The following is a 26,345-nucleotide window of genomic DNA, read 5'->3' as shown; positions in this document are numbered from 1 at the left end:
AGGCTCTCCAACTAATTTTATTTCTATTCTATAGGTTTTTGTCGTGAAAGACATGCGGATACTATTTCAAGCACTTTATACAATATTCAAGCACTTTTCAAACCTTGAAAACATCACATTCAAATTCAAGCATTTTCAAGGATTTCAAGCACCCGTACGAACCCTGATATTCCTTTTAACCTACACTGAACTGATTACAGTGCAAAGACAAAATATCTAATGCTGGGAAACTTAATATATATATATATATATATATATATATATATATATATATATATATATATATACTCATTCTCAATTTTTAGGCATTCTGTTTGTATTTACATCCCAACTTTTTTTGATTCTGGGTTGTTATATGTGCGGGAGGGGGACTTAGTGCATTTTTAATCTTCTTTTTGCGATTTACATGACATCACCAAGAGGCAGGGCATCAGACTCCTGCTCGTTGACACGCATAAAGATCGACCTTTGTGACCTTTTCATGAGGCGAGGGTCGCCGTGAAAACGGTACCTTGTGCTTGACGATCTGCTGGCTGATCTTGGCCGTCTGGGTTCCCATCGGCTCGGCGGAGCTCAGACGTCTCTCGGTGGCGCTCAGCCATTCACCCAGCGGCTCCAGGGCCTCGTGGAACTGGAGGGCCAAAACCTGCAGCTCCTCCAACTGCCTCTGCCTGGAGGAGGAAACAGGGGAGGAGGAAGAGGAAGAGGAGGAGGGAGATCAAAAGGAGGAGGAAGAGGAAGAGGAGGAGCAAAAGGAGCAGGAAGAGGAAGAGGAGGAGGAGGGAGTGGAGGAAAAGGAAGAGGAGGAGGAGGACAAGAAGGAGGAGGAGCAGGAGGAAAAAGAGGAGGAGGAAGAAGAGGAGGAAGAAGAGGAAGAGGAGAAGGAGGATGAGGAGGATGAGCAGAAAGAAGACGAGGAGGAGGAGGAGGAGCAGGAAGAAGATGAGGAGGAAGAGAAAGAGGAAGAGGAGGAGCAGGAGTAGGAGGAGGACGAGGGGAAGGCGGAAGAAGGAGGAAGAAGAGAAAAGAAGAGGAGGAGGAGGAGGAGGAGGAGGACAAAGGGGTGAGCAGGAGGAGCAGGAGGGGTGACACAGATACCATGATGATGAGGAGGAGCAGCAGAGGTTTTATTGGTATTTTATTGCTTTCACACAGAGTTTTGCTCCAATTGGAGCTGATTCTGTGTCACACAGCTGTCGTCTTTTCCACAAACACAGTTTATTAAATGTTCATGAAATTTTTATGATATATTATTAAATTCTAAAGAATTCATAAACAGATAAAGTGTGTTATTGTGGTGCATTTGAGACAGTGGTGAGAGAACACATGTGTCTTTGTGTGTGTGTGTGTGTGTGTGTGTGTGTGTGTGTGTGTGTACAGACTTAATAATATTTATGTTGTTAGTGTTCATACTAGACAGTGGAATAAACTCCATTACAGAAAGCTGTCAGGCCTGAATATTTTATGAAGGTTTTACATGATGACATGACTCTACATGAGCTCATCAGACCTCTTCACTGTGCTGTGTGTGTGTGTGTGTGTGTGTGTGTGTGTGTGTGTATGTGTGTGTGTGTATGTGTGTGTGTGTGTGTGTGTGCACTCATTTCCCCCCAAAATAATAATTTCTTTCCCCAGTGAACAGAAGAGCAACTGAGACGACTCGCGGGCCACAGAAACCAAAAGTAATGATACTGTTCTTTCTGTAAGTACAGTGGAGCTCAGCGGAGCCACACACAGATGAAACAAGAAAACAGGAAATAACCACAAGATAACATGCTGTTGAGGAACACCACCAATTACTTCCCCAAGCCGCATATTTACAGCAAGACAAATCTAACTTTTAGCCTTCTGTGATAGTATCTGTGTTGCCTTTTTTAAGGATTACAAAATCATTTTTGAAAGGTCAGTAATCATCGAGACACAGAGCTGGAATCCTAAGAGAACATTATTATAATTTATTTACTGCAAAGGGGAAATTAGCTTTTCTTTTAATCATTCCATGGGGAAGTCTGAGATGCTAATAAGAGCTAATACCCAGACCCTCCACACCCTGAGGCCCCCCTGTGCTGCAGAGGAGACTTTCACATATAAAGTCTGGTGGACTTAGTGAGATTCAGTGGTGAAGTTACATTTTTCATTTGGTTTGGATTCTTCCACACTTTATCAAGAGCACCAAGCATTGTAAACAAATGTCCTTCATCTATTGGACAGAATATGCGACGGAAAAAGCTGACACTTTATAGAAGCAAGTCTTTAGACTTTAGTGTACTGTTGGTGGAGTTTTTTCACTTTTATGCGACATTGATCTGCTGTGTGATTGAATCAATTAGCCACAATTTTGTCGCTAAATCATTTAAAGAAAATAGGCGTGTTTCCATTAGGGTAAAAAGTGGTCGTTGGGAAAGTCTCAGGCCACGCCCTCTCAAATGTCCACTCACTCTGCGTGCCATTACAAAAAAAGGCCCCGGAGGGATTGACCAGACTCCGGAGGTGATGTATGGTTTTCGAATGTGCGTAACCGCTTAGCGACAGTTTTTACCGTGATGTCACATACGTGATGGATTTACCACGGGAGACACGCCAAACGTAAACAACAAGGAAGGAGATGCCGAGATGGAAGGAGCAGAGCTTGCTGTGTTCATTCAAATGGCTAAGGTTATTATGGACGAGAGGAGAAAAATCCTTGAAGAGCAGTTATATAGGTCACATCCTGCTTACCATTCTACTATAGTATACCTATTTGACTATAGTGGAAACGCACCTTTTGTTGTGTGCAGCGAAAAGCAACTGTGTCATGTGATCATCTGATCATATTTTGATAACTTTACTTCATCATTAGACCATGTCTGTCCACCTGACCCTTTTCAAATGTTTTCAAGCCTGCTTCTATCGTGCCTGGTGTTGATTCTCAAATTTCTGTCGAAATTCAACCCAGAATGCTCTGTGTTTTGTTTCCCTTCCTTCCTTTGGTTCGGACTTGGTTCTCATCTGCGGAGAACTGAACTCTGGTGCACTTTATTCCTTCAGTCATACATGCAAGGGTTTATTTACTGTATAACGAATAGATGTGAATTAATTGAATGTATACGCTGCTTAATTACATTTGACAGAAATCTTTTTTTTTCTGTCAACATACTTTGTAATCAATCCAAAGTTATACGACCATGTGTTTGAGGCATGAAATAAGTTTCTTCCTTTGGCTCAGACTGCATTCTCACCTGCAGAGAACTGAACTCTGGAGCACTTTGAGGCTCGTTTGAGCGTTCACACCAGCAAAAACCAAACGGACTACCTGACAAAACGCACCGGAGTTCGTTTCAAGTGGACCAAACAGTTCAAGTGTGAATGCCTCCTTACCTGCCGCTGGCCTTGTCCAGCAGGTCGGTCCATCTCTCTGCCAGACTCTGCAGCTGGGTCTGAATCTTGTCCCGGTCCTGAGTGTCCGCTGTGGCTGCGATCCTCTCTCCCTCGGCCCGGATCATCTCCACGGTCGGCCGGCGGTCGTCTAACAGTCTCTGGAGCAGCTGGAGGACGAGAAGCACACACAGTTAGTTAGTTAGTGGTGCAAATCATCACTATGAGGGTTCTCTTTACAGCAGAAATTAGGTTTGATTATGGGCTGCTTCTTTTCAGCAATCAGCATTCATTTGGATTCATTTAAAGGTGGAGTCAGTAATCAAAGAGAAAGATTGTTGACACTGGAACATCCAAACAAACTCTCCCGTCCATGACCTCTCCCCTCTCCTCTGCCTCACAACAAATAGAAGAGTGTTGTGTGGCTCGTGTTTGTTTCCAATTTACATAACAGGGCCAAGGCTGTGTATTAACACTGGATTTTTTTTCAAAGTGCAAACACAGAACGGACAGCTAGTGGACCATATATCTGCTAAATTTGACCAAAAATGTATAGCATTAGAATCTGCACCTTTAAGAATTAACTGTATTGATATACTGATCTCAACATAATTACAAAGAATATTTGGGATTAACATCATAATTAACATTATTAGTCTTTATTTTGTTTTGTCAACACTTCCCTCTTGCATGACTATCATTCTACTGAAAGTTTTCTTATCTTTTAGGGTTTATTTATTGTATAACAAATTGATGTGGATTAATAAAAATGTCTACACTGCTTAAACACATTTGACAGAAATATTTTTTTTCCGTTAACATACTCTGTAATCAATCCAAAGTTATCCCACCATGTTTGTCAAAGGAAGTGTTGTTATGACTGATACTAATCTGAAAATATGCATGCAAAAAATTAGTTCCTGCACGTGTTTGAGGCGTGAAATAAGTAAACTGCATGGGAAAATGTGTTTTTTTCCTACAACAGAAGATATTTTCCATCTATAACAAAATCTACTACTATTTTAAACTTTAAATATGATAAAAAGACCTCAAGTTTTCTGATATCAATATGAATTATTAAACATTTAATAAGTGCTTCTTTTTAAAAAGGAAGATACAGAACAAACTTTTATCCACATGACTACCGATCCAACAGTTTCAGATCAGTAAGCAGCGTACTGTACATGAGCGTAACTTCCTTCCTGCTCCGCTCTCGGCCCCTCGCTCTGCTCCGAGCTCTGTTCAGCCTCTGGAATGCACTTTTCTACAGTTTACGCTCTCTTTCTCAGCCAAACGGTGACACCACTCTCCGTCACGGATGTAAACACGTGAGATTGATCGCTGGTCGAAACTGCAGCACACTTATGTGCACAAACACAGGAAGTGGATGTTGGATAAACAGGGAAAAAGTGTGTGTGTGTGTGTGAGAGTGTGTGTCTCTGAAAACAATACAAACCCACCATGAATGCGTGTGTCTGTTTTTATGCCAGTCTGACTGGCAGACGGTCAACTGGGGCCGTGTGGATGCCAGGCAGACGGATCATTGACTGTGTGTTTGTGTGTGCGGCTGTCATTCAAATATCTATTGTTGGTGGTTGAAGGACACCGAGGACATCTGAATATCAATAATGTCTCAATCCAACCGGTTTGATAAATAAATAGAAGGACTGATTCCAACAAGAATAAATTAACATTTTGTTTTGCTTTTAAAAAAGTTGAAAGTGAAAATTAAAACCTGCAGACTGAAGCTGGCACTTCAAAGAAAGAGGAGGAGGATGTGGGAGGCTGGGACTTAAAACTGTGATTGATAATCAACACTTTAAATCCAAAAAATGAAAAAATCTGAGCAAAAATAAACTCCTGATAACAGAAAGAAAGACACTTCTATTGCTTTCAGCTTTAAATCTCTTGATTTCTCTTGAAAATGAAAGAGGGTTTCATCCTTCTCTTACCTTCTGCTCTTGGATCTGGGCCTTGACCACGCGGTACTCGGCTGACGGAGGCTTCTGATTGGCCACCAGCTCCTCTGTGTCGCTCAGCCAGCTCAGCAGAGGCTCCAGAGCATCCTGGAATTTCCCACAATGCAACAGGGCCTCCTGCAGCTGGGCGATCCGCTCGGCCACCTGATGACGGGAGAGACGGCCGTGAGTTGATTTATATACTGTTTATATAGGTTTGTATAAAGGTCTTTTGTTGCTATGTTATGTTTTTCCCTGGCCGATGTGAGGGTCTAAGGACAGAGGGTGTCGTACCATGTACAGTCTGTGAAGCCCTTTGAGGCAAATCTGTGATTTGTGATTTTGGGCTATATAAATAAAATTGATTTGATTTGATTTGATTTATGTTTGTTTATTTTTGATTTAGGATATGTTATATGAACAATTATACATTTACTATTAGGAAAAGTATAGTATTTGTTTATCTTCTCTTTTATCCTTTACTTTTGTTAATGCTATTTTTTTAATAAAATGTTCCCTTATTTACTTACTTATGTATTTTTTAAACATATATTTTCAATAATAATATATATTTTTCAAATTTTTCTTTCATTTTTAAATCTCTTTAATTTCATTTTTAAAGTATTTTATTTCTATTTCTTTACATATTTATTTTTTTACTTTTTTTTTTACATTTTTTTTTTCAGTTTTACTTTTACTTATTTATAATTTTTCATATATTTGTTTTTTCATTAAAAAATCTGATATTTATTTCTATTTATTAATGAATTACTTTACTTCTTAATACCTTTGAATACCTTAATACTTTTTAATAGACTTAAATATAAATATATATAAAAAAGAAATATGTCTTTTTATTCATATGTATTATCACTGTTGCTGTCTCCATGTATGAGTATTTTATGTAATAAATCATTTTTACATTTTTCTTGCACTTTCAAATTTCTTTTATTTCATTTTAAAGCTATTTTATTTCTATTTTTTCACACATTTATTTTAATGTTTTCATTTTAACTTTTATTTATTTATTCACACAACCGTTTGGGGTTTTTAAATCTTTTTAATAGACTTAAATATAAGTCTTTTTGTTAAAATGTATTATCACTGTTGCTGTCTCCATGCATAGAGGTATTTTATCCCTCTGAAAATGGGCACTGAAACTTAGAAATTTAACTGCCGCTCCATGCATTCCTGGAAAATAAAAACAACAGGTGAGAGGGTCGGAGCGCGGGGTCCTACCCGTTTGTTGAGTGAGTTCCATCGGAGGTTGGTGGTCTCCAGGTCGTGCTCCAGCGCCTGGGTGTCGGTGTGCTTGGCGGCGCTCTGGATCAGACCCTGACCCACTGCGTTGATGTGCTGCAGCTTCGGCTGAATGCTGTCCACCTGCTCTCGCTCCACGGCCTGCAAGAGGGAAGCCAGAAAAAGGTTTTTTATTATCAACTTATTTATTGAACATGTGGGCAAGAAAATAAAACCTTAGTTTATAAACAGAAGTCAAAAATACACCGAACATTCAATCTGCGTGACGACATGGAAGTCAACTTTACTACATTATGCACCTAAATATAGGAGGATTCGATATTAGGAGATGAAAGACAGACAGACAGACAGAGAGAGGGATGTGCAGAGATAAGAGAGGAGCAGGAGACAGGAAGGGACCAGGAGAAACGAGGAGAAAAAAAGAGGAGGGGGAGAGGAGGATTATGGGGATTAGAGCGATTGGCGAGTAAGGGGCTGGCTGGAAAAGGCTGAGTCGACAACACACACACATCCCAGAGTACACTAACACACTTGCATGGGTGCACACAACCTTCACTTACACAGGCACACATTTATAGCAGACACACGCACAACTTGGCCTGTCTGGACGCATTACTCACACACACGCCACAGCGGAGGGCTGGAGCCATCTTGTGATGACAATAGAGGCAGCCACCCGACACTAAACACAACCAGACTTGACTTCCCCGGCCCCGAAAAAGACGGAGCAGCAGCCCCAGTGCAGCTCCTCTGTCGTAGTAAATCTGTGCCACTGGCTGTATCCAAACACGTAGTACAGTAGGGGTTCTCAAAGTTTGGCTCAGGAGCCACATTTGGGGTTGTTTGGGAGATTTAGGAGGTCTCAAGCAGTGAAGAATATTAGATTTAACTGTATTTGTTACTCAAAAGTCAATTTAGAGACAAATAAAATGAATGTGCAACCATTCTCACAGTCAATTAGTGGTTATTTATCTGAAGCTCATTCTGTTTTACTGATTACTTTTTTAATTTCATTGTTATATTGTTTCATTGCTGTGAAATATTTTACAAAAACTGTATTTTATTCTCCTTCTGCTCTATTTTCTGTGCTTTATGGTTGTTTCTGCAGCTGCAACACTTTCTATGAGGCTCATGTCTATAATGCATTACAAACATACTTTTAATGCATGTTATTCTGCTTATAGCACCATATAACTACAGCAATAAGCACTCTTAACTATTTATAATGCTTATTATAATTACAACACATTATAAAGCTTTTAATAATGACGTATAAGGTCAAGTACCACAACACTCCATAATTCTTGTCGCTCATTGACATTTGACATTTTGCAAGTCCATGTCTATAATGTATTAGAAAACATACTTATAAACAGCTTTTTGAATATTTTCCTTGCATTTTACTTCAAGAAAAAAATGTCCACCTATATCGACTTAAAACAGTTTGTAATGAATCACATCTGAATTTTTTATTACCCACATAAATAACCACTGAGAGTAACTTATATTATGCATTTTAACAGTGACCATAATACACAATGATCTACAAAATGTCCAGCAAATATGGAGTATCATGATACTTTGACCTTAAGTCATTATAAAATGATCTATAATACGTTAGCATGATTGTTATTAAGCATTGTGACTAGTTACAGGGTTGATTAGGTTTAATTTAAAGTCATTTATCATGCAAAAATGTCACACATTCACGAGTTAGAGCTGCACAAACTATACCACTGTAAATGTAATATATTTGTGTTTTAAAAAAATGATTAAACCAAATCAGTTTCATAGCACCACTTGGGGCTCATGGTGATAGGATTTTCACAATTTTCTGTCAAACAACAGATGAAAAAAATGAACTAGGAATCATAAGCTGCAGCTAAACAAAACAAAGAAACACTTCACTGATTTAAAGCCCCACATGCTTCATTTCAAAACTCCACATCTTATCAAAATTTGGATTTTTCATTTCAGAATTTGGATCCATGCCTGCCCCATAAAATCGTGTTCTTGTTTTACACAGTGTGGTTTTCACTGCAGTTATTTTAATGTGCAGAAAAACAACCAAAAACCAAACAGCTAATGCAATAACTGTGAGAAAAATAATACATTCTACTAAATTCCTGTAAACCGTCGTGCTGTATCCAACTATCTGCCAAATCCACAAAACAACTTTCATAATTTCACGGAATTCCACCAGTTCCCTGACCGGTGGGAACGCTGCAAAACAACCGCCGCTGAGGAAATTCCTTTCATTTGGTCGTTTCTGGGACCAAATCCCGACAAATGGGGGTCCGAGACAGTAATGTTTCTGACATTCAGAAAGGGCCCACAGAGGGAGAATTAGGCCTGGTGGTTTATAATGCTGAGGCAGCCAAACCCCAAACGGCCACACAAAGAGACACACACACACACACACACACACACACACACAAATAACCAGATGTGCACACACAACAGATTTTGGTAAATCCAATGCCTCGGGGGGAAAATAGCTGCTGTGACAATACTGAAGGGGGTGCAGTTAGAAACCCACTGTGGCCTGGAAGAAGCTGCAGCAGTCGTGGGTGTCCAATAGTCAAATAATCACAAACCACTGACTGAACCCAGTGAAACTGTAATAAAAACATCTGAACATGAGACACTTCTACCACCATTTTCACCACAAAATCTTAAAGATGTATTTGTGACTCTACAGTCTTTCATCACCCACCCGTTCACTCCTACGACAGTAAGAGAGCCGACAATAAACACTGACTAAAATATCCACACACTTCAGCAAAATATTGGTCACTGCATCTCTTTTTAATGATAAATGTAATACTATGTTTGTGGCAATTTAATAAATTACTATGAAAAATGTTTATAAAATAGTAGAGGTGGGGGGAAAAAATCGATACAGCATAGTATTGCGATATTTTGGGTGACAATATATCGATTCCAGGCTGCCAAGTATCGTTCAGACGGCTGTGGTGGGCTCACTTTTAGGAATATCCTGGAGTTTGATAAAATGCTGCAGTTGTTGTCGTCCATACATGTTTGATTTCAGTTCAGTTTGACTGAATATTTAATTGGTCAGTCTGTGGGTTTGACTCTCATTGTGGAGAAATAAAAAGACTGAATTGAGATGAATACACTGAGAATTGTCTCTTATTTGACAAAACAATTCTTTGATTGAATTTAATTTTGTGGACACAAAATGCAGTTACACAGTTAAATCGTAGTATATTGTATCGCAATACGCACCATATCGCAAAATGCTCAAAATTGCAATAACATCGTATCGTGACTCAAGTATCGTGATAAAATCGTATCGTGGGACTTCTGCTGATTCACACTTCTACTGTACAGTCTTGCATCTTCAATTCACTCCTATGACAGACAATAAACAGTGACTAAAACATCAACACATTTCAGCAAGTTTAACGTAATCCTTGTTCATTTTTACCACAACAATAAAGCAAAACAGCAGTAAAAGTGAGGGCTGGGTGATCTCTTCTATCCTCTATCCTGATATTGTTTATTGCATATCTTGATAATTAATGATATATGTAATACTATGTTTGTGGTAATTCAAAGAATTAAAGTGAAAAATGTTCATGAAATAACCACATGGTAATACCACATGTTTAAAACAATAAGTAGTATTGAAAGTACGAATACTTTAAAAACACAAGATCTACAATTAGATATTCAAACCAAGGCTGCACAGATATTATAAATATTATCACACTATCAATAATGCCACAAATGTGTTGGTATGTCTTCAGTGAGTCTTTCTTTGGGTTTGTTATAAACAAAAAACACATTTTTTGAACCTATTTTGTGACTTTTTTTTCTTTTTGCTGTGGCATTGAAAGAGGTATGGAGTATCGTCTTTTTTTAGCTTAGTATTTTATAGAAGTTTACAGTTATGGTGATGCCTATTTTTGTATTCTCCACAATGTGTGCAAGAAACAGAGCATAACGTGTCCTCTAAAAGACTTAAAAAGTGCCACAATGTAGGACGGTCACTGCTTTGTAGACAAAGAATTAAAGAAAAAGTTCATATGATAGACATTTATAATATATATATTTTTGACGATATATATATCATAAAATAATCCAGATAACCAATATATCCATGAGTAAAAAAGGTGGATATGGCAGAATATTACTACATCCTTAAGGTTATATTCTTGCATGATTCCAAATGAAAAAAAGGCGAGATGAAGCCAAACAACAAATGAGAGGTTTTGTAAATTTGCCTTTCATTCAGAACATATTCCCCTGCATTTAAAAAAAACCTTAAAAAGCTCCAAAAGTTGTGAGATTTATGACGTGTTGCAGATGTTTACAGACACAACACCATGCTGCAGATCGGTTGAGCTCGAACGTGTTCCTGAGTCTCTGCAGCGGGTCGTAATCAGAGGGTTTACAGGTTTCTGCTCATCTGGTTTAAATACGCCATCAAACTACAGGTTCCCCGAGCCAAGGCTTTATATGTGTGTGTGTGGGTGGGTGTGCAGTTTCCTAATCTGTGCATGCATAATTATGTGTGTGAGAAGAAGTGTTCAGCAGGTATGAATCTGTGTGCATGATTAAATATGAATGAGAAACGTGTGTGTGTGTGTGTGTGTGTGTGTGTATGTGTTCCTGTCCAGTTTGGATGCAGCTGTGTTGTGGCGAAGGGCGTCATAGCTGCTTGGAACAGGAAGTCTGTCGGCCAGAACAACAATGACTGTAGCCATGACCTGCTCCACCCTACGCCTTATCCTGGCGTGTGTGTGTACATGTGTGTGTGTGTGTGTGTGTGTCAGAGATAGAGGGGAACAGAAAAGGAAAAAACAGGGAAAGTACACCCATCCATCATCTAAACATACTCTGGGATGTATATAAAGTGCTTATAGGTCCTGCGTGCTCCATTCTTCTCCTCCTCTCTGTGTTTTCAGCCTCTCTGCTCTCTCTCTCCTTCGCCAGCTCGGAGTGGTTGACTCCATTAAACCAGAGCTCTGGAAAATGTCCCAAATACTTGTCATTCTTCCCCACCTCAGCCAGCACGCAGCAACACACACTCCCTCAGCGAGCCAACTGAACTATCACCACCGTGCTTGTCATCCTTCTGCCCACACCTCCTCCTCTTCCTCTCATCGTGTCATCTCTCTACCTCTCCTCTGCTGCTCCCACCGACCACAGCGGCCCACTCCTTTCTCCCTGCTCTCTCACTCTCTCCATCTGGACCGCACTGGCTTTCTCACTTCAGCCGCAGTTCGGTGTGGACATGCGATATAAAAACACTGGGATGAAAGTGGATCTGACTAAAGCTGGGGAGCTTGATTCTGACTATTTGCACTGATGTAACTCATCTAATACACTGAAAAAAAAAATATTCTGTTTAATTTACGGTAAAATACTGGCAGCTGTGATTGTCAGAACTTCACCGTAAAAATTACAGTTAGTGGATTTTCTACCATAAATTTAAAGGTAAATATCAGCAAAAACTGTAATTTAGACTGAAAAGTCCCTTTATTTTAAGGATAATTGTGTCCTTGTGACAATATGGTATTTCTCTGTTAATTGTACATGAATTTTGTTTATGTTTTTACAGTAAAACTGTGGCTCTTCTACAGTTTTTCAAAAGTTTTGTACTTTTCCTTGATTTACGGTAATTAAAAGTGTCTGCTACGGTTATATGAAATTTTTCATGTTATGCCCTATTTCTCATGCAATTTGACAGTGTTTTACTATAATTTCTACAAACATTTTTACATGTAGACAGTCAGTTCAAGAGGCTGGAGAAGATTAAACTAATGTTTTTCATGCTTATCAAGCAACTGCAGATATTTTCAAGTATACACATTTTGTCTGGTTCTCAAGTATTTGTGCATACATTGGCAATAATCAAAAAGGGTTGGACAAGAGGGTACATCTAAATCAAAGCTGATTAGTCAGCGGACCGAAAATGAATTTGCAACAATTTTTTTTCATTTATATAACATTTTAGTAATTTTTCAAGCAGGATTTGCTGGTTAAAGCTTCTTAAATGTGAAGATCTGCTACTTTTCTTTCACATATCTGATTTTAAACTCAATATTTCTGGGTTTGGTCAAAAAACAACAACCTATTTGATGAATTATCTTGGGCTCTGGGGAATTATAGCAAGCTTTTTTCCACTGTTTTTTTTGACATTTTATTAAAAAAAAAATTGAGAAAAAGAGGGCAGACTCATGCATTATGAAAATAATCATGAGTTGCAGGCCAACTTTAAAGCCTCTTAAAGGCTGATTTAAAAAAGTTTCTTTCAATAACATTAAATATTCATGACGAAATAAGCAAGGGTTTAAAAAAAAATCCTCAAGTTTTATTTATGAGGAGTTTAATTTTCAAAAAACTCTAATATAAAGAGAATCTGTACCATCAGGACTTTGCTCTGTTGTTGAGTTTGCTCTGATTTTGTTCTGATTTATCAGAAATTCTGACTGGTGCTGTGACTGTGATTCTGTGACTTATCTTTTTCTAAAGAAGCTACACGCGTTTCAAATCAGTGAAGATCACAAACAAAGCTAAAATAACCTGAATAACCAAATCTTTTATAGCTTTAGCAGATATTTTGTGTCATCAAACTGACAGTTTTCTCGCTTCTCTCACAGGTAGAAAACCTGGTAAGATGCAGCTGTGTGACAACATATATGCAGATACTGTAGGTGACACTACAGCCAATCAAATTCTGCATCCTAAAAAGTTTGTAAACATTCTCATTCGGCTCAAATTCTGAGAATGAAAGGAGTAGAAACCTCTAATTTAAACTCACTTTGTAGTGATTTTTGTGTATGTTTACTATACATTAACATGTGAATGAACGCTCCATAATCAGCTGTCATCTGTCAGGCTCATAACACTGAAGAGAGTAGCTGTGTGTTGATGGCGCGTGTCCAAAACATCACTCAAGGACAATCAATTTCTTAATCGGGACGGATGAGGAGCACAGATAATGACGAATGACAGCACGCAGAAACACGTGCTGCTGCTGCTGCTGCCAAAAGATATATCAAAATAAGGGTGAAAATATGCCAAGCATCCAAAACTAGTATCTGAGAGAAATTGGGAGCATGCAGGAAGGAGTTTTCAAACTTGTTATGAAAGCTTGAAAGTAGTTCTCTGAACGGCGTCCGGCCCTTTCATCTTCCCCTTTTCCTTCAGAACTGATTTCCATAACTACGTGATCGTGAAAAGAGCTGGTGGTCATATAAAAAAACCCATAAACAACCTGTGAATCTTTAGAGTGCGAGGAGAGGAGAGTGATAAGGTGGAATAAAACAGAGAAGACAGGAGCATTCTGTGTTTATGAACCAGTGTTATGATAAATATGTAAAAAATAACACTGTAGAGAAATAAAAATTAAATATTACACATTAGTGTCATTTTTAAACTAAATTTGGAGTAGGAAATAGCTCTATAAAGTGTAACACGGTATAATTAATATGCATTTCAAGATTAAGTATCACTACAGTGATTTTTGATAATTATCTAAAAAAAAAAATTGCAGAGAAATAAAGTGTAATATTATTACACATTAAAATGTCATTTTAAACTAAATTTTGAGTTAAAAAACAGCTCGATAAGGTGTAATCATTACACTGACTGGTGTGAAAAAACCACAGTGTTAAATATTTTTTACACAATTAATTCTGACACTGAATTGAGTAGAATTAACTCTGCAAAGTTGACACTGGCAAGAGAGTAAATTTTACTTACTAACTGACACTCTTTTTTTTACTGTGTACCAACATGGCAGCTTTCACCCCACACACACCCTCCCTCGTCTCTCGCTCTCTTCCTGTCTTTCAGCCCTTCATCCTTCCTCCCTCCCTCCTTTCTCTTTTAATGGAACAAGGAATAAGGGCAGGAAGGAAAGGGTAGAAATCAATTTCCAAACTAACCTCGATCTGTTTTCTTTTTAGTTTGCTTTAATCTTCAGACTGACCAACCCCTGACACTGGGATAAAGGGGTTAATGGGTTAATAAATCCCATTTCGAACCACTGTCCTTATTTGAACATCCACAAAAAGATACAAATCTCATGCAAATGCAGCCTGCATTCAAAGCATGTCGGCTCAGACCTTACTATCTTCTTTCTCTGTGTGAGGGACACACACTTCCCCTTTCCTTTCCTTTACTCAAGCTCTTATTGTTCTTTCCATATTTGGGTTTTTTTTTGTGCTGCTAATCAGTTCCCTGTGAGACACACAAAGAGAGTTTAATATATGATTTTAAAAAGCTTTGTTTTCCAGCTGATGTCATTGTGAAAAAGGGGGGAGTGATGCAGAGGCAAAAATATGGAAAATCACGGAAAAACGCTTCAAATATTTGATCTCCTTTTTACATTTTAAGCGCATCTACATTCAAATCCAGAGAGAGATCAATGTTCCTGCATCTTCTTTCATGCTTTTCTGTGTTCCTTCTCTCTCTGTCTGTGTGTGTTTCACAGGTTTATCCCGGAGGCGGTTGTTCAGAACCAGAATTATCACATCAATCAAAACATAAATGTGAGAGCGGCGGACCTGAAGCCACCTGGTTCTCTCCTTCTCTGTTTGTCTCTCACTCTCTGCTGCAACATCTGTCTTTCAACGCCTCATCTTTTTCAGGCCCATTTGTTCCTTCTGTTCCATCTCGTGTTAAAAAATGATTTAGAAACTGTGGATTTCACACAGTAGGTCTTTTTTTACTGCCTCTGGTTGATATAAAAACAACTTTCAATGACATAAAACTGGCAAAAACAAGGAGACTATTTCCAGTAAAACACAGGTTATGATGAATAAATATGGAGTGCAACAAAACACAGTTTTAACATCTATGGGTTCTGTTTAAATGAACTACAGCACATGGGCTAAAGTGCATGGTGCAAGTGCATTTAGGGAGTGTTTATCTCTAATTTTGCTGGTTAAAAGGTGCACCAGGAGGGTGCAAAATAAGGTGCAAGGGGCAAATAAGATGCATCTAGTGGATTCTGCGGACTTGTTTTATCTCATTTTAAATACTGCACCATTGACTTTAGACCAGATTTTTGTTGGTCAGTGTTGCAGTCCAGACACCAACGATGTGCCTGACCACAACTCATTTTAAACCCAACACACCCATGGGTGCACAGATGGGTGCAAGCACATTTGCTACTTAAACAATGTGGGTGTGAAAATGACAACTGCACTGACACTAGCAATGACTGCGCCATGCTAGGGCCTCTCTGCATCTCACTGCATGGTAGAAATAAGTAGTTGTGTGTTGAAATTTTAATGCCCTTAAATGACATAATTTAAGAGTTTTAAAACACCCTTTAAATCTTGTATCTGCAGACAGCAAAAACAAACATAAACCGCTAATACGTGATGAATGAAACATGCAATTTCTTCCCTCCTGTAAATCCGAGTATAAGCTTCCATCAGTCAGTCTGTCTGTACTGTGTGTTCCCTCGCCCCACTTCATCAAACAGCATGCAAAGCTAGTCCATCTGTCTGTCTGTCTGTCTGTTTGTGGGGCACACATACACACACTGTGCCTTAAAATGAGCTCCATATTAATCCAAAGACCTTCTGCTTGTGTGTGCCTGCCAGCGTAGCTCTCTTATCGTTGTACCAAAGCCTCATGCAGCGCTAAAAGGTGCTCCCCCGTGCAAACAATAGCTTCCTCCACACAACCTCCCTGTCGCCTGTCATAACTCTTTTTGTGTCTGCTTCTTTGTCTCTCTAAACTCAGCGTGTCTATCTGTCCTCCCCGTGTCCTCACACCGTCCCTTTTTCAATGAATTTCTATCAGCAACTTAACGTGAAAATTGCCTGGTGCTGCTTGTTGTTGGTTTTTGCATTGGAGCAGAATATTAAGAGATAGATGGGAGAAATAAGTCATGCAGAAAAGGAGAGAAATAGGAGAGGCAGAGGCAAAGGGGGGACAGGTCTGTGCACAACAAACAAAGCAGAAAGACAGGCCACAGAGTCCAGAGTTCTCGTGTTAGCGCTGGCACGTTCTTATCAGATATCTAAGTTTATATTCCCCAGACAACTTCACACACTGTTTGTGTAGCCATGTTGGCAGAGGCAGCTCCCCTCACAGAGAGCCACAGTATTTACCTCTCACCTCCTTATCTCAGTAACAACACCATCCAACCATGGAGGAGGAGGAGGAGGAGAGGGGGAGTCAGTTGAGGAGAGCAGGGCTTAATAAAGGGGATTTCATCACACAACAAAAGTGTGCGTGTCACCTTTTAGAAATGTGAACAAAAAAACATGTCCCAAATCGATCAAATTCCAAATAAATGAGTGTTTCTGTGGTTGCATGTTATTACTGAGAAGATTAAGTATCACTACGGTGATTTTTAAATAATTTCGTAAGAGAAAGTCTGCATTATTTCAGGCTTTTTGTCTCCTTTTGGGACTTTTCACTGGAGCAAAGTAAATGGCATCATTCTCGTTGTAATTAACTGCTCTCTGTCGAAGCACTTTGTAAGCCGCTGTTTTTAAAAGGTGCTATAAAGATAATATATCAATAAAGTTACTATTATTATTACTTTTGATGCATTCAGGGACACAATTTTTGCTGTTTTCCTTTAAAATATTCCTCTTTTTGTTTTTTCAGAAGCTTTAGCAGCACTCTATACAGCTATAACTCTCCTCTGTTAGCTCGGATGGGACAGGACTGATTACATTAAGATTACATTCAACTGAAGCCAGACACGGCCAGACCAACAAACAAACGGACACAAACACACATTTAATCAAATATACTTATAAACCGATGCAGGGCAGATTAAATTATTTGTGACTGACCGGACAGAGTTGGCAACTGATGGAAACTATAAGTTAATAAAAGAGGACCAGGAGTTTGCATCGTCAGTAGCCACTAAAATTACACATTACTGTGATTAAAAATGTTTCTCTGCCTGAAATGAAGGTTTGAAATGGGGTAACTTTGGGTAGAGTTTGGTAGTTAAATGCACATGATTTTCATACTCTTAATTTTGCATGTTTCATATGCACAAAAAAGGGAACTGTCCTCTCAACCTGCCTGTCAAACGAGTCTGAATGTAACTAAAACATAGTTTAGATCAGGCAAATCTGGGCCAAACACTGAGTCATAGCAGAGCTCCTAGAAAGCATGACAGCCTGTCAAACACCCTGTCACACTGAGATACACTCAACGTATACACACACCTTTACATGCAGCCCACACAGTCAAACACAGAGGTAGATGGGAGAGAAGTGACACGACACAAACAAAACAAGCTCCAAGACTGAATGCAGATGAATGCGGGGAGACGAGTCTGACACGCAGTCACACTGACGGCCCCATGTGTCAGCTCCATGCCAAGCTAATCTCGCAGCATTTATAGAATATCCATTTCGGATCCGTGTCTGCACACAGCAGTGGCACTGTGTATACTGCGACACTGATTACATTCTCAGAAGCCAAATCAGCCCAAACACTGAAAGTTCAGAGGTGCCACTCCGCATACAAACACATGGCCTCCTCAGACAGCAACCTTTCTCACAAATAATTTAAACAACATGTAAAACTTTGGCCTGTATTACTTCATGTACATGCACAGCTGGGATACACCCATGACTTTGTATGGACACATCTACTCTTCTATATACAGACTGTGTAAACACAACAATGGCGTGCCCTCCAGATAAATGCTGTAAACTCTGCGATTGAGATCAGCATTATAAGTTGCCCTGCAGGCACACACTGCTCTTTGAGCTGCACACAAATAAACATGTGATCTCAAATATGTGCATGCACTGTAGATTAGCACTGACCCCCACCTAAAAACACACCATATGCACACACACATGCACGCACACGGAGTGACCCTGCGGGTAGTTTCCCATAAGTAGCAAAAACCCCCTCTGAGCATCATATTGCAATCATTTAAAGCCCTACTACTGAAACACAACTAGCTAATTATGGCGTCTACATAACTTCACCCCCCCCCTGCGCACACACACATACATTTTCCATGCTATGTCTACATCTGTTACACTCAGATACCTGACCCAATTCTTTTCCATGCTATGGCTCTGTGTGTCCACATGTCTAATGAATTCACTGCTAAAAAAACTGAAGTTTGCATCACTTTTACTCCTCACTTTTCTTATTAGGCTAACAGACCAATAAAGCAGGGTTTCTGTGGTGAATTTAATTCATTCTCTCTACTTGGGACTGTATTTATGGGCACTGCTTGCTCGTGTTATATCTGTTCCAAATCACTGTGGATTTGTGCTTGTACTAAAAGCTGAGTATATAAATATAAAAACGCAGAAGTAAACCACCTCCCAGCTGCAAGCTCTTTCTTTAATGTCTTCTCCCGTGTTAGAACATGACTGCTGCTTTATTCAAGTCATGGTTTACCTCAAGTCACGATATCCCATGATATACACTGCATAAGCTCACAGCACCACTATGGAGTTCAGTGTGAAGATACATTTAAATGAGAGCATACCTCTGCCTCTATGTCCGAGCTGGAACTTGGTAATTCAGTTGATTCATTATCTGCTTTGGAGCTTCTTCCTGACTCTAAGACGGGGTCTGCGTGACAATCTCCAGTCTGGGGCTCATCTTGGGCCCTACAGGTCTGAGCCTGGCTCGTCTCTGTGTGTGCAAACAGGCTCTGCAGCAGGCCTGGCTCGAGCTGATCCCAGGCCTGGTCTGAGGACATGAGTGGAGGAAAGTCCAGAGCGGAGCCGTCTGACTCCCAGTCACTGTCCCCCGTCATCGACCCGAGGACAAACTCTACCCCATCCATACCAGATTGGGTCCCTTCAGAGTACGAGTCTAGGTCCAGCTCCTGAGTATCCTCGCAGGCGTCTGAGGGGCCGGGCTGGGGCCGCTCAGGTGCCGCCATGTAAACAAAGCTGTCAGGGGAAAGGAAGGCTCCCTCCTCCTCCTCCTCTGGGTCGCGGCAGCAGGGAGGTTTGGGGACAGGACTCGGGGGAATGGAGTCCTCGAGGGGAGATGGGGGACAGTCATTGGGGTACTGTGGAGGCGCAGATACAGCCAGATACACAAAACTATCTGATATCACAAAGGCCTCGGAGTCTTTAGTGTCCAACCCAGCTCCACTAGAGTTTGATTTAGAAGGTGACTGAGGTAAAGAGAAAGGGAGTGCTGAGTCTGTGTCTTGAGGCTCTACGAGAGGAACAGAGTCTGATTTTGGGGTGCTAGCTGTCACTTCTGTTGAGATTTCCACATCAGACATGTGCAGTCCTGAGACTCCATCTGCTGGGACAACAGAAGTTTCTGCTGCTGAGCAGGTCCCTTCTGTGTCACAAGTTATTCCAACAGCGGGGTCGCTATTCTCTGAGGGGACTGGATCTTCTTGACAGGAAGTCTGAACAACAACATCCCGTGTACATTCATTGTCGATTTCTTTTTCAGGCATGTGCAGCGGCTCCGGGGAGTGATCCATGAGAACTCCCTCGCTGCTGTCCAAACTTGGCTCAGATTGGTCATACACATCCCACTCTGTTCCTAACTCCTCTTCCTCTTTCAGTTCTCCCTCATCCTGCTCGATCTCCTCCTCCACTTGCTCCTCCTCCTCACAGTAAGGGTTCAGAGGGCTACGCGACGGAGAGGAGGCTCTCTCCTTGCAATCCTCGCCGTCACGCTCTGATGACGCCCCGCTATCGGGGTCGGTTTCAGTCCGTGCAGGTCTCCTCTGTTCACAGTCTGTCTGAGTGACGTCACTAATGCCAGTTCGGTCTGGTTGGGACATGTGGACCCCGCTGGAGTCAGACTCCAGTTGTTGACCGAGAGCAGAGTCCGTCTGGTAACTCATCTCTTCTTCCTCTGCCTCTGCTTTATCCTCATTATAGTCAACGTCATATTCTTCATCGATGAAACCGTGTTCCCTTTCACAGTCTTGTGCTCGCACCAGGTCAAAGTTTGTCATCTTTTCTATGTGCTCAGGTTGACTTAAATTATAGTCTGTTGCTATATTCTCAGAGCCTGGAGCAACATGATCAGGCTTTACAGGGATAACTTCAACAAGAGGAAGAGTTCTTTCAAAATCGACCCAGACGGTCTTTGCATCTTCCTCCCTCTCCTCTTCCTCCTCCTCTAGACAGGGCAGTGTGTAGGGATCAAGAGGCTCAGGGTCCACACTCATCTCCACTCCCTCCTCTCCCTCGTCCACTTCACATTGCCTCTCCAGCTCAAGGAAGAGGTCATCAGACTCGGCCCCTGAGCTGGGGCAAGGTGAGGCACTGGGGGCCCCACCAAACCCTGTAGGGGGAGTCAATACAGGCCAATGTCCAGAAGAGCCTGTTAAATCCCATCCCTCTGATTCCAGTGTTTCCCTATCCCAAGACTGGTCAATTATCTCCCTGTTCTCTAATTTAAGAACTGCCTCCCACTCTCTTTCCTCTCTCTGAGCTCTCTCCTCCTCTGCTTTATCGCTTTCTTTTTTCCACGCCTCCTCCTCCTCGTATATCGTGCTGCACTCTGCCTGCTCCTCGTCATCTTCAAGCTCCTCGAGAATCCTGCGCTCGTCCTCCTCGAATTTGAGCTCGGAGGCCGTGCGTTCGAGCTCGCCGCCGTCTGCGGCCCAGCCAAGCAGCCCCTCAACGCCTCCTTCCTGACTCAAACAGGGGGAGAGAGGCAGACCTCCATATACCAACCCCTCCTCCTCTCTTAGGAATGGAGATGGAGGGTCTAGTAGATAAAGTGACTCCTCATCTGTGTTGTTATCCTCGCCCAATAGCGGAGGCAAAGGGGGGAGTACAGGGAAGTTGTGTCTGAGGCCGACCTGGGTTCTCTTCCCCGGTGTTAAACTGCGGGGCCAGGTGCGAGCCTTGGTAGGAGGGCAGAAGACTGGTTTTGGTGGGATGAGAGGGGCATTGTCCCCCTGTTCCTGGTCCAAAAGAGGAGAGTCCCTTTCTGAATCTGAGGTCTTAACCGACTCAAAGGGCTCCTCTGGGATCTGTTTAAAGCCAGATTTAGAAGAGCTACTAGTTCGTCTGTGGTCCTCCCGTTTTCTCTCTACTGGTCTGGAGATACTGGGGCTATGCTGTGGTGTATTTCCAGAAACCTGGGGTGCCTGAGTCTGGCTAAAGGCAGGTTCTTTGGAAGGCGACGGCACCACATGAGTCTGTTTATGTTGCTTCTGCAGAATGGGATGAACCTGCTTTTGCCTGCTGAGAGGATGCTGCTGGAGGGGAGGCACGGGGCTCACTGTGGGCGTCAAAGAAGGCGAGGAGGACACGGGAGGAGTGTGGGGAGCAGATGACAGAGGGGAGGGTGTGTAAGGAGGTAAGGAAGGAGTGGAGGAGGTAGGGGTGGATGGGGGGAGTTGAGAAGGAATGGGCTGGAGAGGAGAGAGAGGAATCCCTGCTGCAGACTGACGCTTCTCTGCTCCTTCACCGGACGAGAACTCAAATCTCTCGGCAAACTCCGGATAACTTGGAGGCATGAAGGCTTTCCAAGAGCGACGGTTCGGGTTGTCCCTCTTATCTCCACCTTGATGCCGCCTCTTGGCCACTGCAGCAACTCCGCTGGAGCCGGATGAGGACGGGGCAATGGGCAAACCCGAACCTACAATGCCAACTGGCGGCGACATTATCTGAGGATCACCTGTTAGCTTTAAGGCATCAAAGATCACTCGCTCATCCAGTCTCTTCACTCCACCTGCATGATCTGCACTCCTTGAGACGAAAACACCTCCTAGTTCAGCTCCAATGGTGCCATTGCTGGATAGCGTACTCCCCTCTCCCCTCACCTCCCCACCAGAGCCCAGAGTGCTCCTGGAAGGTTGACACAGTTTGGTCCCTTGGTCAATCTGCTCATTAATGCGCATAGTGTCATATATGGATCGCTGGGGGACATAACAATCCTCGATGTATGCCTCATCCTCGTCGCCTTTCCCGAGGCAGCGAGGGTTCTGCCTCAGGCAGTCCGGACGGCTCAGAGGTTTCCCCATTCTGTCCTTTTCACTGCAGAAACCCTATTGCTGAAGGTGCAGATGTGACACTGCACTTTGAGACAATGAATTAAAAAAAATGTTCACAAAAAAGGGATCTTTGTGGAAAATTAATTCCTTTGCCTTCACTCGTCCTCAGTCCAATAATCCACAAACTTGCACAGTCCATTTGGCTGAATTTTACCCAATCCTTCACATTCTAGAAAATGTCATTCAACATTTTATCATCAACAGAATCGTCCAACTGGTGTGTGTGTGTGTGGTGTCCTCTCCTATGTCACTTCAACAGTTGTGCATTTCCTTGGTCTTTCTGAGATGCTGTGTGGCATCAGTGAGGGAGTGGGAGAGACAGACCTCCCCCACGGCACCATATTAATCACCAGCTCTGTTTATTTAAAAGGATGTTAGGAATGAGGGAGAGGTGGAGGGATGAAGGGAAAGAAACAGTCATCATCTCCCTCTCTGAATAGTACAAAACCCAAGGTGAGGTGACGACCGTGCAGATAACAGCCCTTTGTCACGCTGTCACAGAGTACAGCTCTTTCCTCCATATTCATGTGCAGCAACTCATTCCTTGACCCCCTTTTTTTACACTATCACTAAGCTCCTGCCTGCTCTTCCTCTCCGGTCTCCTCTCTCCTCTCTGTGGCACAACAGGAAAAGGCAGAGAGGGCTTGGACAACTTCAGCAGTCTCAGTGAGAGGCAGGCAGGGAAGTGTAAAAGTCTCCTTTTAAGGTGAGAAAACCCACTCTCTGTTATATAAAAGAAAGGCTGCGTGGGGTGCAATGACTAGGAAAGTACAATACTCCATGGATTTGTTTCACTTTTATCTTCCTTTGTTAAAAAAAAATATTCCTTGCAGGAAAAAAAATAACGAGTATATAAAATCCAGTAAATGAAAGACACAGAAAAATGCAGAAAACGTCTATCCTTTAGAGCTTTTTTGAGGCAAGAAAACCCAACTTGAGAAAAATATGAAAATAGAAATCCCTTTACCAAGTCACTGCCACTTTGTGGTCCGGTGAGTGTTCAAGCAGTCTTTTTCTTTTTCTATCCTTTGCTCCCATCACAAAGAATCAGGGCTTTGTGCCTGCAGGACAAACCCTAATTTTGTCTAAGACATCTCATCCCCGTCATAACAGTCATTACTGTCACAGAACCAACTCCATCATGCACACAACAATCCTGCATCTGAGGGGGGAAAAAACGCTAAATCCAGAACAAAGAGAAAAAGCAGTCCGAAGAAATCCCTGTCAGTGTTTCAATTCTCTTCTTTTATCTTGCTTTCTCTTCTCTCTCATCCACAGCTCCAGGGGAGAGGTGGTACAGTAGATCGAAAGCAGGCAGGATCTTAAAGGGGGTGAGGCTGGAGTGAAAGAGGGCATCTGGGGGTAGGTGGAAAAGGGGGGCTGGGGGTTGGATCCTGGACCAGCCAGGCAGGCAGGCAGGCGAGCAGGCAGGGCAGAGCAGTGAGTCGTGGGACTGTATCCAGAGGGCAAAGACCCAGACAGCCCTCCCAGCTCCAGTCCAAGCTTTGCTTTGCAGGCAGCGTCTTCCCCCTCTTCAGCAGCAGACAATCCCAGGACACGCTCCCTTCCCTTTTCTCTGCCGTCTTCTTTCTCCTGCTCCCGACTCCGTAGTGAGAATGAAACAAAGTGCCACGCAAACCCAGTTCCTCTTCTCTCTTTCTCTCTGTGAGACGTGTGGGCTTTGCTCTTTCTTTCTTTCTTTCTTTCACTCACAGCCTCTGTTCTCAGGCCACTACACAGCTGAAATGGTTTGCAGCTGCTAAAAAAATCTCCCTCTTTTCCTCTCACTCTCGCTCTCTTGCTGCTCCCCCCTCGTCTCCTCTCTCTCTCTGTGTCTCTCACTCACTCACATGTCCCTTCCCTCTCTCTCTCTCTCTCTCTCTCTCTCTCGCTCACTCACTCTCTCTCTCTCGCTCTCTTCACTACCTCCCTCCCTGCTCTCTTGCTGTTTGTGTTTGAATTCAGCTCCGTTTGTTCTGTTTCCTGCACTGGTATTAAAACACAGGAAGTGCTCCAATCATGCTGGTTTCCTCTCTCTCCAGAAAAAAAAAGAGAAAAAACACATGAGACGGAGAGAGAGAAAGAGGGGCAGAGGCGGAGGGGAGTTAAGTAGTGATAGTGAGGGAGGCAGGGTGCTAAGAGGGGGCGTGGAGCCAGAGAGAAAGAGTTGTGCCGAGGAGGGTTTTACTAAAGAAATTCAGCTTAATACAGCGATGCAGCTGATTATCTGAGTATTCGAACTGCTTCCAAATAAATATAGGAGTATTTTAAATATTTCAATGTACTGTAATATAACCCCGATGAGGGTTTCCTACAAGCAGCTAATAATGCTGCATCTCACTCACTCTCCCAGCCACAGTTTCCAGATTTGGGGGGGCTGGTGATGTGAGATGGCTACATTCATCACAGCTTTGTAATCCACTCTTAATTCTCCAGGGGCAAAGCGCCTCCCCCCCTTCAGAGCACAAAAACACTGTCCGCTGAGAGTGAACTGATACAGAGTCAAAAGAAAGAGAAAGAAAGCAGAAAAGGAGGGAGGAATGGAGGTACAGAGAGAGAGAGAGAGAGAGAGAGAGAGAGGGGGGCGGGACTGCTCGCAGAGGCTTATCAGTAATGAGCCTTTTTTTCCCCTCAGAGCAATTGTCCAGGCTGTAGGCAGACAAGGAAGTGAGTCCAGTCTGTTTTTATTCACTCCATTATTTCCTCTTTTGTCCGCCACGGTCCGCGTATCAAGCTGGAGAAGAGCTGGCAGAAGCAAAAGAGCTGCCAGTGTAAAAAATAAATATGGAAAAAGATACAGACACACACAAAAGTCTGTGATATTCACAGACTCCACTTGTGCATTCCCGTCTGCGCCTTCACTGAAACCCAATCCTGCCAGGGAGTGTGTGTGTGTGTGTGTGTGTGTGTGTGTGTGTGTGTGTGTGTGTGTGTGTGTGTGTGTGTGTCAGACCGAGGGGCCAGGAGGAAAAGGGGCCGTGCACAGAAAGGCAGGAAAGGAGGGGAGGTGGGGGTGCTGTCTGTTTCTTCAGGATGCCACACAAAACCTATGAACAGCCACCCAGCCAGCCAGAAAGGGGGATACCAGCAAATGTGGCAACCTGCAGCCCCGGTGCACAGTCAAGGAGCTTCAAGCCACTTTGTTTTTCTCTTGTTATCCGAAGTTACAGGCTTCTCAGAGCCAGTTGTGGTGTTCCTCCTCCTCCTTCTCCTTCTTGTTCTGCCCTCCTTTTTCAGCCAGTGTGTTTGTTTAAAGCAGTCTGGCAGAGCTCGCCTGCTTTCTTTCTTTCTTACTCCTTTGCCTCAAAACACATTTCCAATACTCACAAGCACTCCCTTTCTCAACTGTTGCACAGAGCAGCCCGTGGCCTGCATGTCAAATATGTTAAATACTCCACTCTTTCTTTTTAACTGCCCTCCCCCCTCCCACCCCCCTCTCTGTCAGTTGCACTGCAGCTGTCATTGCCGCGTCCAAGGCAAACGTCTTCATAGAAACAAAAGGGGTTTGTCGCTGCTTTGCTGCACACACACCCACGCATGCACACATGCAGAGCTCACACAAACTCTCGCGTGACCCACGGCTAACCGACAATCCCCTCGACACAGACCACAACAAGATTTAAATCCAAGCGTTCACAGATGTGGGCTAGATACCAGGAGAGATGCAAGGACGAGAAGCAGGAAAAATTACAGAGCAAAGGAGGCATAAAGGACGACCGATAAACAGATTAAGCTTGTTTCATTCGCTCATTCAAATGCCCTTTGCCCTACCCCTTCCTCCTCCACCTCATTGA

General features: G+C 42.4%; 1 protein-coding gene across 2 annotated transcripts in view; it reads right to left on the bottom strand.

Annotated features, from left to right (window-relative positions):
• The window catches only part of macf1a (microtubule actin crosslinking factor 1a), a 320,929-nt gene that overhangs the window by 46,945 nt on the left and 247,639 nt on the right, over window positions 1–26,345 (bottom strand). For both annotated transcript variants that reach the window (XM_059350758.1, XM_059350757.1), the window contains 4 exons: window positions 6,552–6,713; window positions 5,307–5,477; window positions 3,358–3,524; window positions 512–671 (listed from right to left, as the gene is read on the bottom strand). In XM_059350758.1, coding sequence (XP_059206741.1) covers window positions 512–671; window positions 3,358–3,524; window positions 5,307–5,477; window positions 6,552–6,713 — 660 coding nt within the window. The remainder of the gene's footprint in view (window positions 1–511; window positions 672–3,357; window positions 3,525–5,306; window positions 5,478–6,551; window positions 6,714–26,345) is intronic.

Source organism: Centropristis striata, chromosome 14 (assembly GCF_030273125.1).
Source record: "Centropristis striata isolate RG_2023a ecotype Rhode Island chromosome 14, C.striata_1.0, whole genome shotgun sequence".
Classification (NCBI taxonomy): Eukaryota; Metazoa; Chordata; class Actinopteri; order Perciformes; family Serranidae; genus Centropristis; species Centropristis striata.
The sequence above is the reverse complement of the archived record's forward strand: the minus strand, read 5'-3'. Positions and strand labels throughout refer to the sequence as shown.